Source organism: Leuresthes tenuis, unplaced genomic scaffold, assembly GCF_036924035.1.
Source record: "Leuresthes tenuis unplaced genomic scaffold, fLeuTen1.0.hap1 SCAF_12, whole genome shotgun sequence".
Classification (NCBI taxonomy): Eukaryota; Metazoa; Chordata; class Actinopteri; order Atheriniformes; family Atherinopsidae; genus Leuresthes; species Leuresthes tenuis.
The window spans coordinates 27029672-27043075 of record NW_027325366.1 but is presented as its reverse complement, the minus strand read 5'-3'; the positions used below and the strand labels follow the sequence as shown (position 1 = coordinate 27043075).

The window sequence follows — 13404 nt, the reverse complement described above, 5'->3', positions numbered from 1 at the left end:
ATTTTTTTTTCCCAGATTGTCTCAAAACTGCTGAAGATTCTCCAGAAATAGCTGGGGTTGCTACACTGTTGCCACCATGACCTAAAAATGGATTGAGTGTTTAGGACATTGAATGAATTCATATTGGTAAATGTGTCGGATGTAAAAAAAATTGGAGTCTTGAAAATCTTGAAAGTTATGGAGTCTTTTTATGCTTGTATTGTCAAACTGTCACACTTTGTGCTATGAACAAGTGTTGCTATTACATTCTCTAGAATCACTGTACATATACTTATTGTTCGTTCTGCAAGATATTGGGAAAGTATGAAATGTCTTGTTTCTGAATATTGCAAAGATGATATGGCTTGCTATATATAAACAAATACTTCCACATATGGCGCTAATCTCAAGTGTATTAAAGAGGGCTGATTTCACTTGTGCACCTGTGCATGCTGGTTAGTTACAGAACATTAAAAAAAAGGCACAGCATCCTCTGAGTGGAAAGCATTCCTCATTAACACACCTTTGCTTGTCCCAAATCAAGTAGAAATGTCTATGTGATATCGATAATGTCTTTGTAATATCAATATTGCACAAGGACCTGCAGTCAGTTCATCACAGGGCCAACTCTAAATGAGTTAAAAAAACATATGCAGCATTTCTCTGAGGTGGCAGTAATAACTACTGTATCATCACTTTGCCCTGCTGTAAATCACAACTTAGAAATGTTATTTTAAAAAATATATATATATTGAAGCGGAAAAGAAATCTGAAACAAGCAATATTAACTACAAAAATGTCCCGTACTATGAAGCGTTGATAGGAAACCGATTGCTAAAAGATATCTGCGATGATGTGTCATCCAACTTTGGGGACCACCAGTCTTCATATCTGATGGTAAAGGAGAAAATACAGTACTTGTGTTAACCTAATTAGATGTGGCTATTTATGCCATTTGTCTTACTGATTTGTTATTGAGATGTACTTTTTGTTAGATCAGGAAATATAGAGCTCTTGAGACTGATTAATTTCTTATTGTACTTCTTAATGTACTTTGCTTATAGTTAAGTGTCACTATTTGATAGAAAACGTTGTCCTTACCCAATCCATTCTTAAATGAGCATTTGCACCTTGATTTACCAAAAACAATCAGTTGGTATTCATTACTAGTAGTTGTTGTTACATACAAGAGCTCAAAGTCAAACTCCCCATTAGTCACATGGAGCAGCTTTGTCTTCACTGTATTTCTTTATTCTCCTCTGCCTGTCAGCCGCATAGATAGTAGGGCACACCGTATTTCACCAGTTTCATTTATGATTATGGGTAGACCTGGGGACAAGAGTAAATTAATGATGCATTGTGACTGTGAATCTGCCAGACATAAATCCAACACATGGTGGGAGACAGTGAGATGTCCAGAGGTACACAATTGAAATTACTTTCAGCTCCAACCATTAACGGGGATACTCTTTGAAAAAAAAGGAATATAAAATCGCGCCAGCCTGGAAATGGAATCATAAGCAGTCAGTTCTCATTCTTGTTCATTTTTCATGCCAGCTGGAGCTCTTTAAAAGAGATCCCCCACAAAGATGTATGAGCAAGCACATAAACATTTTTATTAGCCCTCACTCAGCCAAATGCATTGGAACTACAGTATGTAAATGTGAAAACGTTTTTTCTGGATGCACTTGCTGCATATTTATTGGCAGAATTTTAAACATCAATCCTCTGTGTTTTCAGTAATGTTATTTCAATGACCATTAACACTTTCCATGCTAGCGTTACATGTTAATATTAAATTTGCTATTGTTAACAGCTGATGTTATGCTTTATGACTTTTTTATCCATTCTAACTGATTTTTGTCTGTCTGTGTGGTGATGACATTCATTAGTGATGTTGAAATTCCTCCCATATTTTGGTGCCAGGCACAGTATCCCAGCAAATCTTTGCACACGGAGTGCTAACCTGGTGTGCTGTCTTCATTTGTCTTCCTGTCAGGTCTCTCAATAGACTATGCTGCCAGCAAGCTTTACTGGATAAGCTCGGCCAATGGCACAATCAACAGGTGCAATCTGGATGGCAGCGGTTTGGAGGTGCTGGAAACTCTAAGGAGAGAGTTAGCCAAAGGCACAGCTCTTGCCGTGATGGGTGAGTGGAGCTTTTCGCAAGTGCATTGGATTGCTGCTGAGGATTACTCAAAGGATGTGAAGAGATTACATCTTTAACCAGTAAAATGGCTCTAGAATAATCATTTAGGGGGTTCTCACAAATGTTGTGCTTCACTTTTTGTTGAGTCGCAGGAGCAGTAGATAATTCAAGAACAACTTAGCAATGATTGATGATCGATTTGTGTACTCCTTTCATAATGAAAAGGGTGGAGGATGTTAATTGCATGTTGATTCTTGCTATCGGAGTTGGATCCATTGTGTCACACCATCCATCAACACATAGTTCATTAGAAACCATGTAAAGTCCATTCTAGATGGGATATATAGTGTCTGCCTCAGCAGCCCTTTTCATATTCTAACATATCAACGTCATATCGACGTGCTATTTTATTCACACTATCCAGAAAATGTCCCCCAATTCAAACTTTGAAAAGCCAATAACAAAAACCCACTCATTTGGTGCTGAAACCCTCTCATACCTGCTAATATCTAACTTTTGCCTTCAGCTGAAAAATTTTACAGTCAACATTAAGTCCAGCATCAAATAACTCCTCCAGGCAGCAGTAATGTAAATATGACTGGGTGGATGTGCATGTTTTAACTGAATGTGTTGCAATCAGGACTGCAAGAATGTGCACAGCCATTTTAAATTGTCTAACTTTCAGTCTCAGGAACACACAAATATTTGTCTGTTCAGTGGCTGACAGTATACACTCTCAGTCCCGCTGTGTACTGGCTGGCTATCCAGTAAAAAACTTTCAGAAACTCATGCTTATCAGAAACTAGTCAACTGGAGATAGTCTATTTGTGTTTAAGTACTTTATAGAGCACAAAGTGTGACTATACTGCTTCTATCTGAAAAAAAAGTGGGTGTTCATGCATTTAAAAAAGTTATTTAATGACATGCAAAAAAGAAACTTAACTTCAAACAGGAGAGACTCTACTGAAGGACAAGCTTAAATATTTGTTAAATAATCTGACATGTAAGAACATTTGAAAGAAATATGTGAAGAGTCACTGTGTCCATAAAGAGAGGCCCCCAGATTCTCTTAATCTTTTAATGATTGTATGTACTGTAGATGATGGGACATCCAAAGTCATAACAAGTTTACGCTAAGGAGAATTATTCTGAAATGACTCCACAATTTGTAGACAGTTTTTTGCTGACAGTTGAATGTCTTCCCAACTGAGAGACTCTTCTTCTATGAGGTGCTGTTTTTATATCCAATGATGTTATTGACCTGTTGTCAATTGATTTTATTAGTTAAAATATGTTCCTCTAGTTGTTTCCACTTTTTAACCACTTAGTTTTCCCTGTCCCAACTTTTTTGAGACATGATGCTGCCATGAAATTCAAGATTAATTAATTTTTTCATGAAATAGAAAGATTACTCACATCCAACATCTGACATGTTTCCTATGTTCTATGTGAATTAAATTCTGGTTTATAAGAATTGCAAAACACTGCATTCTGTTTATGTGTTTACATTTTACACAGCATTACGTTTTCTTTTTCTGGGAAGTGGGGTTGAAGATTATTTACAATAATGTGTATTGAGTGAAGACAGGTTACGAGAAAAGAACTACTGATTTTTGTATTGGGCTCTCAAGTAAATTATAATTTCCTTTTATTTTTCATTCTAATTATTTAATTTCCTGTTAAAAACAATAAATACTTTCTATTTTGATGCATGTTAGTCCTGACAGCCATTTTCCTTCCTTTGAGGTGGGTATCTGTCATTATATGCAAAGAGCTTTGATTACAGTGTTGGTCAATGATAACGGTGGCAAATCTTAATCACATTGTTTTGTTCAATGGCAGCATTCTACAACTGAAAACCACGTCTTTTTTGGCTCATTCTTACAGGAATTCCTTACAGTTAAGACTTTGGAGAAGTACCCTTTGAGACTTCATTATTGCATTTCACAAATGGTAGCTTGAATATGAGGTGACATAGACTAATGGCTTAGTTCCTGCACAGGAGCAGGTACACCAAAACACTGGAAGGATGTCTGCGGGTTTCCATCATTCACGATTAATGAACATTTTTACTTAGGTTTGGGAAACTAGAAAGTAGAATGAACAGCACTGTGCTGTGTTTTTTATTGCATTTTGTAAAATAGAATTTCTCTATGTTTCAACATTAGCAGCACAACTATGAATGGGATATATATTTCATACCGATTCAACCACATTTAATGGCTTTTTAAATGGTCTTGGCATGAGATAACTGGCCCCATTGAGACAGGGTAGATGTTAAGCTGTCAACCATTTAAGTATAATCTTTTGCAGATTGTATGTCAGAAATTAGAATAAGCAACAACTCTTATGAAGTGATAAGAATTAAAATACCTCACTGAGTGTTAGACCACTACACTTCTCTCAGTGTTATGTATCATCAAAAGAATTGTGGTAATTAAGGACCATTGTGTCCTCAGTGACTTAAGCAATCAGCATTAAATTGATCAGTGGTTTCATGTTGTCTCCTCTGGTCTAAGAAAGCTTCATTGATTAGGGAGACCTGTTTGAAGTGGTTAAGGTTACTCCAAATGAGCATCACAAGTAAACAAAGAAATCTTCTTTACACACAATAGATCTGTAACAGTCAGCCAGAAACAATACTTTTAGATTGGGTTTTGTGATGAATTCACTTAGAGATGGATCAAACATCTGGCCTTGATTGGACGCTTATGTTTCTTTTTGACTTTTCATTTTGCCCACATGTCTTACGGTTCATGCTGGTTGTAAAATAATGTAATGACCGCGCTGTTTGTGACACAAGGTCAACCCATGCAGGTCTTAAGGCTCTGTAATAATTGGATTGACTTGAGGGCTTCCATTTGGAAGGTGTGTGATCAATCAGCCTTGACTTGCCTTGGATCAAACTAGCTGTTGAAGTGGAAATTGAATATGATGCGCCACAAACGAGCAATCACATCTAGCCAGTGGCCCTCCATGGTATCAAATTAACACAAGGTGCAAAGCTAATCTCAGCTAGCTTGCCCTCCAGGGCGTAATGTTTTGTAAACTGCATGTAGACTGTCACTATCACTCCTGTGTAATTGTAAAGCTCTAAATACAAGTAGGAATTGTGTGTTTGTTTGATTTGTTGTGTAACAAATCAAAAAGGGTGAATGACTAAGGTAGTGTAATCTACGCAGGAATAGAATGATGCTGAAATCCTTTAGACGTTAATGCCTGAACTACATAATGAAGTCTGCCTCATTTAGGTTAGGTTGCACGTATAATTCAGGAGGATATTACACTGCAGCAGGTTGCGTGCAGGAAGAGAGATGCTCGGGATAGAGCACAGCATAAAAAGAAATGTTCTTGTAAATGACACTGCATCAAAAGCAGTCATTTAGTGAGTGGTTGCTGCAGCTGCTTAGCAGAGTAATAGCTCTGTTACTCAGCACATATCAGTATGAATATCCAAAGGTGATAGCACCACAGTCTAATGTTGGTTTAAAATTGGAATAATCTTTAAAATCTGATTTGTAATGATTTATATCAATTACATTTTCTGGTTAGATCTCATATTTGTAGGTTTGCACTTTTTTACTCTTTAATCTTGATTCTAATGTTGCATTTTCTGGAAGTTTGTTCCCTTCTAGAAGCACTAAAATTATCTCCATCGCCTTATATGTAATATTTATACCATTTCAAGAGGAGCCGCCTGACTCTTTTCAACTTTCTGCTTCATGTTGAAAGTTTCTGTCATGTCAGATTTTCTCTGGAGGTGAAACGTGGGCACTCTGAGTACAGTGTGGTGGTGGGCTTGAGGTGCTGGGGTTAGGAGTCTGTTGTGTATGTGCGCTTTTGCTGAGACACACTCATCACTTATGCTCACGGTGCCTGCACTACAGAAGCCTGGAGGGCTCTCTCCTCTGTCACACAGAGGCAGACAGTTGGAGAGCAGACATTAAAACATCATGACGCATAACAACTGCAGTACATGTTCTCACTTGCCTTGGGACCATGGACATCTGTTTGTAGACATGTGCTTGGAAATCACAGTAAAGCCAATTTCTCTTCATAATTGAAATTCTTGTTTTTGTTGAAGTTTGTGGAACAGCTATAGCAGAGAAAAAACCTCTCCCAAACATCAAAGAAAGGATGATTCAAAGCTGCTAGATGCACACATCCTCAGCAGCAAGTGAGCAGAGCAGAGGACAGGGCATCCCACTCTTTAATCTCAAATCATCCCACAGAATGCCTCAATTATTAAGGGGCTTTCTGGGATAGGAGTGCTCGCCTTAAGGGATTCGAGTGCAAGCTGTAGCATATCACATGCACTCAGAATTGATGATGAGTCATTTATTTGATTGTTCTTATTTTAGTCACAATGTGATATGCATACACTTCTGAGGGAATAAAACAAAATGCATCATCTGCATCTGATGTATACAGGCGGCAAACTCTGGTGGGCAGACGACGAATCAGCGCAGCTGGGAACAGTCACCAAAAGAGACGGACGGAACTTTGTGGTTCTGAGAAACAAGACAAGCGGGGTGGTTCACATGAAGGTTTATGACAGGGAGGGTCAGAAAGGTAAGCAGACACACATAGCAGATAACAAGCATCCAACAAAAGACACATCTCCCGCACATAGTTCCTTACTGTTTTGCCTTTGCTGTTTTTGCTTTATATTCAGGAAGAAATCCATGCCAGGCAAACAATGGAGGATGTTCACAGCTCTGTTTCCCGACGTCTGAGAGCACCCGCAGCTGCTCCTGCACTGTTGGTTATAACCTACGCAGTGATCGTACATCATGTGAAGGTAAGAACTTCAGCTTCCTTATCATGAGGTAGTGGATATACAGGATATTTGTGAATGTGAAGAGCGTTAACAACAAATATGCATCACAGGTGTTCGTAATTTTCTATCCCAAAATACCCATATTTTCCCTCTAAGATGCCTTTCTTTCATTCATTAGGTGTTGACTCATTCCTGATGTATTCCATCCATGAGGGAATCCGGGGAATCGCTCTCGACCCAAATGACATCAGTGAAGCCCTCATGCCCATCACAGGAACCTTGTTTGCTGTGGGAGTGGACTTTCATGCAGGTATGATAGGGAGAAGTTTTTACTATTCAGTCAGTATTTGATAATGAATCTGAGACAGCTTGTCAGGTTGTTTTGTCTGAAATTTTATCAAATGAACTTTGTGTTTTTTGTAGACGTCAAATTACGCCGTCTGCTTTTACCCACAACTGATATTGTCAATAATATGTAAATTTTAATGCAGTCTTTAAGATGATAATCTTTTCAATCCATCTGACAGTACGGCTTTGAAATTTTATGCTTTCATAAGACATTTTGTTCAAACCACTATACTCCTACCTGTGCTTCAAACCACAATGCTCGGTACCCTTTTCTGAGCAGCAGATATGATAGACTCTGTATTCTTAGAGAAGTAGTGACATGACATACAGTACATGATGCATTATGTTCTCCTAAATTTTAAAGCCCCTTTCAGACATGAAGTCCTTTGTCGACTTTGTGTCTGAACAAGTGCAGAGGTAAATTTTACCTCTTAAGGTCTTAACTACAATCTTACCTTGTCAAACTAAAGCCCTTTTCAAACCGGTCAAACAGCTACTAAATATTGCCTAACATCTTGCTTTTGAGTGCAGTGTTAAGGGGTTTACTCTGACTGTTTCCACAGACTAATTTTAACTGAGATTACTGCAGACAGGGCCACAAGAGTGCACGTAGCTCACTTTGTCTTTACAGAAATGCATGTTTACCATCCGTAATGTCTCGCATGTGGGCTCTGAAGCTCACAGACGAAGAAGAAAAGAGATCAGTTGATTTTTGCCATCTATCAGAGAGCTGACAGCTCATTCTCAGTCCCACTATGTGGACTGATATCCAGAGTCCAGTTAAAGATAATACACTTAGCTAATTGTCTTAGAAAGTAGTGTTTTTAAGGAATTGTTGCTCAACACAGCCTGCAGGATATGATGGGTTCATGTTGTTGCAAATACAGGTCCTACTGCTCAGAGGTTGTGATAGTTGTTGGGCCGGTTCTAAATACACTGTAGCCCACAGAGCACCAAGAGTGAAAACGCCACTAATGGCATTGTCAAAAGGATTTAACTGGATTTTATAGATGATGTATTTGGATATGAAATATACATTTAAACACTCTACTTTTGGTGTACAAATAGAATACGTAGTATCATCAAACATCATCTTGCCGTTTGTCCTTGCCTGTTAAGAGTATTAAAAAGCCACACCAACATGCAGTCAATGAATTTACCAAAAAGTACTTCACTTTCAGCAAAAAATCGGGGCAGATTATTGCCAGTGCATAGCTAAGGTCTAAAAATTTGCTATGTTGCAAGCTCTTACTTATGTATAATGATATGTTTGATGGTAAATTGTGCATGGAGTGAACATGCAATCAGAGCTTGTATTCTAAATTTAACTCTGATATTACCGACCAGGTTATCTTTTAAATAGGCAATGACTCAACAAGCAACTGAACCAAAGAATTAGGTGACTCACCTCAGAATGAGGTGAATCCATAAATGAAAAAACGTGATCCAGTAGCAATAAAAGCTGTTAGTAATACTGAGAACATTATGACAAAAATGAACCCAGCCATGCACTACTATGTGGTCGTTTGTTTAACTTAATGTTGTATATGCTTCTGCCGAACCATAATTTGCTTTACAGCATTGACCTTTAGAACTAGCATTGCAGAGATACAGTTTCACATTTACAGTTACATTATAAAGTTTAACTAAATGAAAATCAGACTACTAATATTAGGAAATGAAATCCTTTTGATTAATAAAAAACTGTAAATGTTCACCAAACTGCGTCTTATACACTGACAAATGAATTTACGAAGCTGCTGTCTGTGATTGTTCCACCAGCTCAAAAAAGCAAATACCAACTCTGACAGCTTTTTGGCAACTCCGCTGATACTTTATATCTTTCCCTTGTTTTAATATAATTTATAGCTTCTTATTGGCTGGTTGACCCAATCCTACTTTTTAACATTTGGCTTTTTCATTCTAATTTTGTTGTTCTCATTGTCTTTTATGTTTGTTGCTATGAGTTTACAATGTCTGTTAAACACTGAAAGGATTTGCATCGATGCACATAGCTCTGATGTGTATTTTTCTTTTTTTATGGTGCAACTTCTCTTCACAGCTTGTTGCTAATGGTATATCTCAGCCTGCACATTTGAAATGAGTCATCCTTGACCAGTTTTAGAAAAATAATTGCAATGCTTTTTGTTTCTTTGTAAAAGACAACAACTCATTTTGCACATATAATTTTCATGGTTATGGCCTTAAATAGGCATGCAATGAACATGCACTTTGTCAGCAGTGACAATGGCAGAGGAATTATCTGAGAAGTTTCACTATCCTTCAGTTGGACTCCCTACTATGTTTCTCAACCCCTGGTTTTGCTTTAGCAAAATAGAATAATATTACACAACTGTCAAGTTCCCTCATTGCATTTCTTAATAAGCCTTCCCTTCTCAAGAATATATGCAATAGTTAAATGTCTTGGTTAAATGGGATCTCATCTCTTTGAGTAATTAGCTTGTGAAGTGAGGCATAGATGAAAGAGTCCTAAGTTCACATTTCAGAGCAACCTCTGCATTAGTATTGTCAAACTATTTCCTCAGAAAAGCTCTGAAACAATCCTAATTCAAAGCAGTTCACAAGGTATAGCAATCAAGGTACTCTAGTGGTACTTGTACCTTTGAACAAAAACAAAAAAAGTGGAAAGGAGATTGGACATTAAGACACTACATACACAGCGAATTGCATATAATGAAGATTTGTAGTCCTTCATTCATAGAAAATCAGCAGATAAAAATTGCCTGTTTGCGTCCACATGTATTCTGTATTTCAGTATAGATTGATAAAAACTGTTGCAAGGGATTGTTCATCTTGTGAAAGAAGTTGCTGAGACTGATTGAATATAACTAACTAACCAGCTGCATGTGGCACAGACACAGACCTGCAGACCTCCCTTGTTACTTGAAAAATTGACTTACTGCTGACTGTTACTCCATGATGAGAGAAATCAATGCCAGAGCACTGTCCACAGCAGTGACTGGAGATGAAATGATGGTAATGACACGGGGACATTGTTTTTAAATTTTTCAAGTGCTGCATTTTGCTGCTGTGGGTATCAGAGGGGGAATTTTGTTTACTTATTGCAATGCGTAATCAGAGGTTTAACCAGTTCTTACATCAGTAGATAAAGCTAAATTTTCACCAGAACTGTTTGCATCACAGCAAGGGTTTGACGATCTTTTAGTTCTAACTACCAGTACTTTTCGATCCTAGTCAAACACTGTTGGATAAATAATGGTATTTGGGAAGACGGGTCTCTGTCTGCTGTACAGAGGATGAATAGTAATGACTTGGCCGATTGGCCCATTTTTTTACTGTAAAATATTACAACATAAACGATGAAGACTAATTTTACAATAGATATTTGAGGGTCTCAGAAAAGGAATCCTACAGTGACAGGTCACATCTAAAGGTGAACAATTTCCATAATGAAATGTCTGGGGCATCTTTTGGTTAAAATAACACAGAGAGACAGTACAGCAGCTCTTTTTTCATACATTATTTTACACTTCTATTGAAGGGATCAATATCTGGGGGATGTAGAGTGACCAACTCAATTCCACACCTCCCCTCTCTTCCTCTTCCTCTTCCTCTTCCTCAGCCCAATAGCTCAGACCACACACACACCAAATTGATAGAAAAATATTAGTTTGGCAAAATATTCTCAAATACTTACAGTTCACGTGTCTGTAATTTTACCATGGACAGATGGTTCTTCTTTTTGGCACAAACAGCCATATGTTGAACTAGCCAGAGTTGTTAAAACATGAACCACAGAAAATAGCTGCTGTCCAGTTCATAATTCTATTGAGTAGTACTTTTGTTGTAATTCCTCCACCATATATTGACCCCATAAACTCTGGACTTCACTGTTATTCCATTCCTCTGCATTTTGTTTACCTTTTTAGCGGCTAACATTTAGAACTTATGTAGCTTATATTTCACCAATGTTTGTTTCTGAAACAGCTTTTTCTGGTGGTGGACTGATGGTACATTCTGTGAGAAATGGGACATTTGATTTTCTAAATTTTGTCAAGTAAAAAATTCAAAATAAAGAATGCCAATTGTTATTATTGAGATTACCTTGTCAGAATGTATATCATTAAACAAATCATTACATGGTAATTTATTGTTTTTCAGTTAAGTAAAATACAATTGATGAAGCAAGAGCAAAAAAGTGTCCATTTCAAACTTCTGATGCACAGTGAAATCAGCATCTTCTTAGGTTGAAACTAGGTGTTGATTATGAAAGAATGAGTTGGATGACCTTGTAAGATGATCCATGTCTTCCCTTCAAATCTGAATAAATCAACTCAAAGAAATAAAAATGCCTTGTGTGTCCATCTAGGACAGGTGAACATGCAAATGAAGTGCTGAGCCAATCCAAGAGCCTCACCTAATAACATGCACATGCATTTGCATAATGTTTTAGAAGCCAGGTTGCCAGAGCAGGACAGATTAAACCTCTGCGGCTGTTTTTTGTTTTAACAGAGTGTGAATGCAGCCAGAACAAAATAGTACAACGAAACATATAATGCTATCTAAGCTCTTAACAATCTATATATAGTAAAACTGTCTCACTCAAGAGTGCACTCAAAACAGTATTCAATGTATTTTGTTATGGAGCTATAAAATCCTAAAGGCCAATAACAGTTTAACCAACAGCATGTTTTGTATGAAGCAATTTACTGTAAAATATGGCCGAGATTCATCTTTCCTGTCCATGTATTGTATGTCATCAAAACGCTGTTCCTTAACTTGGGAGCTTTATAGTAACACACAACATCTGGTGAAATGGACCGTGCTGCAGTAAAATGTGGTTTCACAAGCTGCCTTATTTAAGAGCATAAATACTTCTGTGGCAACATCATTCATCATCCCATTTTCTCTTGCCATTAACGATATGGTGTAATTTACAGGAAATGACACAGTGTACTGGACAGACATGGGGCTGAACAGAATATCTTGCGCCAAACGTGATCAGACCTGGAGGGAAGACATCATAACTACAGGCATCAGTCGAGTGGAAGGCATAGCTGTTGACTGGATTGCTGGTTGGTATTGTGACTCCCCAGGTCCTGGAATTACTACTACAAGCTGTCAAGTTGCTATTGATTGTTGAAAATTCTCAATTTAGGAACAATGCCTCTTGTTGGGTAGAGGTCTTGATTTGATCTGTACTGCCAAAAAACATTCAGCTTCTAACAGAGCAAAATATCCGATACACACTGTAAATTCATTTAAAGCACAAATACACACACAACATTACTTTTGATACTTTTGATAAGACTAAGTTTATGAGAGAAATTCTGTGTTTATCTTGTGTCTTAGAGGAGCAATAAAGCTGTATTTACCCAGCTTACTATCTGTTCTCTCTTTGCAGGAAACCTGTATTGGACAGACCATGGTTTCAATCTGATAGAAGTCTCCCGTCTGGATGGTGCATATCGCTCAGTGGTCATATCTGAGGGACTAGATCAGCCTAGAGCCATTGCTGTACACCCACAGAAGGGGTGAGAAATGTCCTTGTGTTTTCCTATTTTTGCTTTGCTCTATCAGTGCGCTATTTGCTGTAATCAGTGCCATCCCTTTGTCTTTAAAAGCATTTACAGTACTTTAGACAGAGGAAATGTTTAATCTATTCATCTACAGGGACTCTGATATCATGATGTGTTGGAAGCAAATACACAAAAGGCAAACTGAATTTTCCAATATTAGCTTATCACACAATCCTGTATCGAGCACTCCGGTAGAAACACTTGGTAATTCACACAATTATCCAGTCAGCCAATTGTGCCAGCTTGCAGTGCATGTAATCATACAGATATAGCTTCAGCTGTTGTGTGCATCAAACAGTACAATAGGGATAAAATGTAATTCAGCTACTATGACTCTTGGTGCAGATGGTCTTGCCTGAGTGTATTAAAAACTCCATAAAATGGCTTACTGGAATTTTCACTCACAACATTGGAATTAAGGGTGTTGCAATATGCAGCTAATGGTGATAACTGGGATGTTAAAATGATGAAGGAATAATATTGTGTTGATAGTACACAAATGATAGTATTGTTATTATCAACCCCATCATCGTTCTCAGCTGATGTAAAAAATTATTGATTACTCTGGAACTATTTTTGCTGTTCCT

At 37.6% G+C, this 13404-nt stretch overlaps 1 protein-coding gene across 1 annotated transcript in view; it reads left to right on the top strand.

The window, feature by feature from the left end:
* The window catches only part of lrp1bb (low density lipoprotein receptor-related protein 1Bb), a 259749-nt gene that overhangs the window by 169499 nt on the left and 76846 nt on the right, over positions 1 to 13404 (top strand). Inside the window, exons 32-37 of the mRNA XM_072397335.1 lie at positions 1979 to 2128; positions 6560 to 6700; positions 6804 to 6929; positions 7087 to 7218; positions 12179 to 12313; positions 12643 to 12772. Coding sequence (XP_072253436.1) covers positions 1979 to 2128; positions 6560 to 6700; positions 6804 to 6929; positions 7087 to 7218; positions 12179 to 12313; positions 12643 to 12772 — 814 coding nt within the window. The remainder of the gene's footprint in view (positions 1 to 1978; positions 2129 to 6559; positions 6701 to 6803; positions 6930 to 7086; positions 7219 to 12178; positions 12314 to 12642; positions 12773 to 13404) is intronic.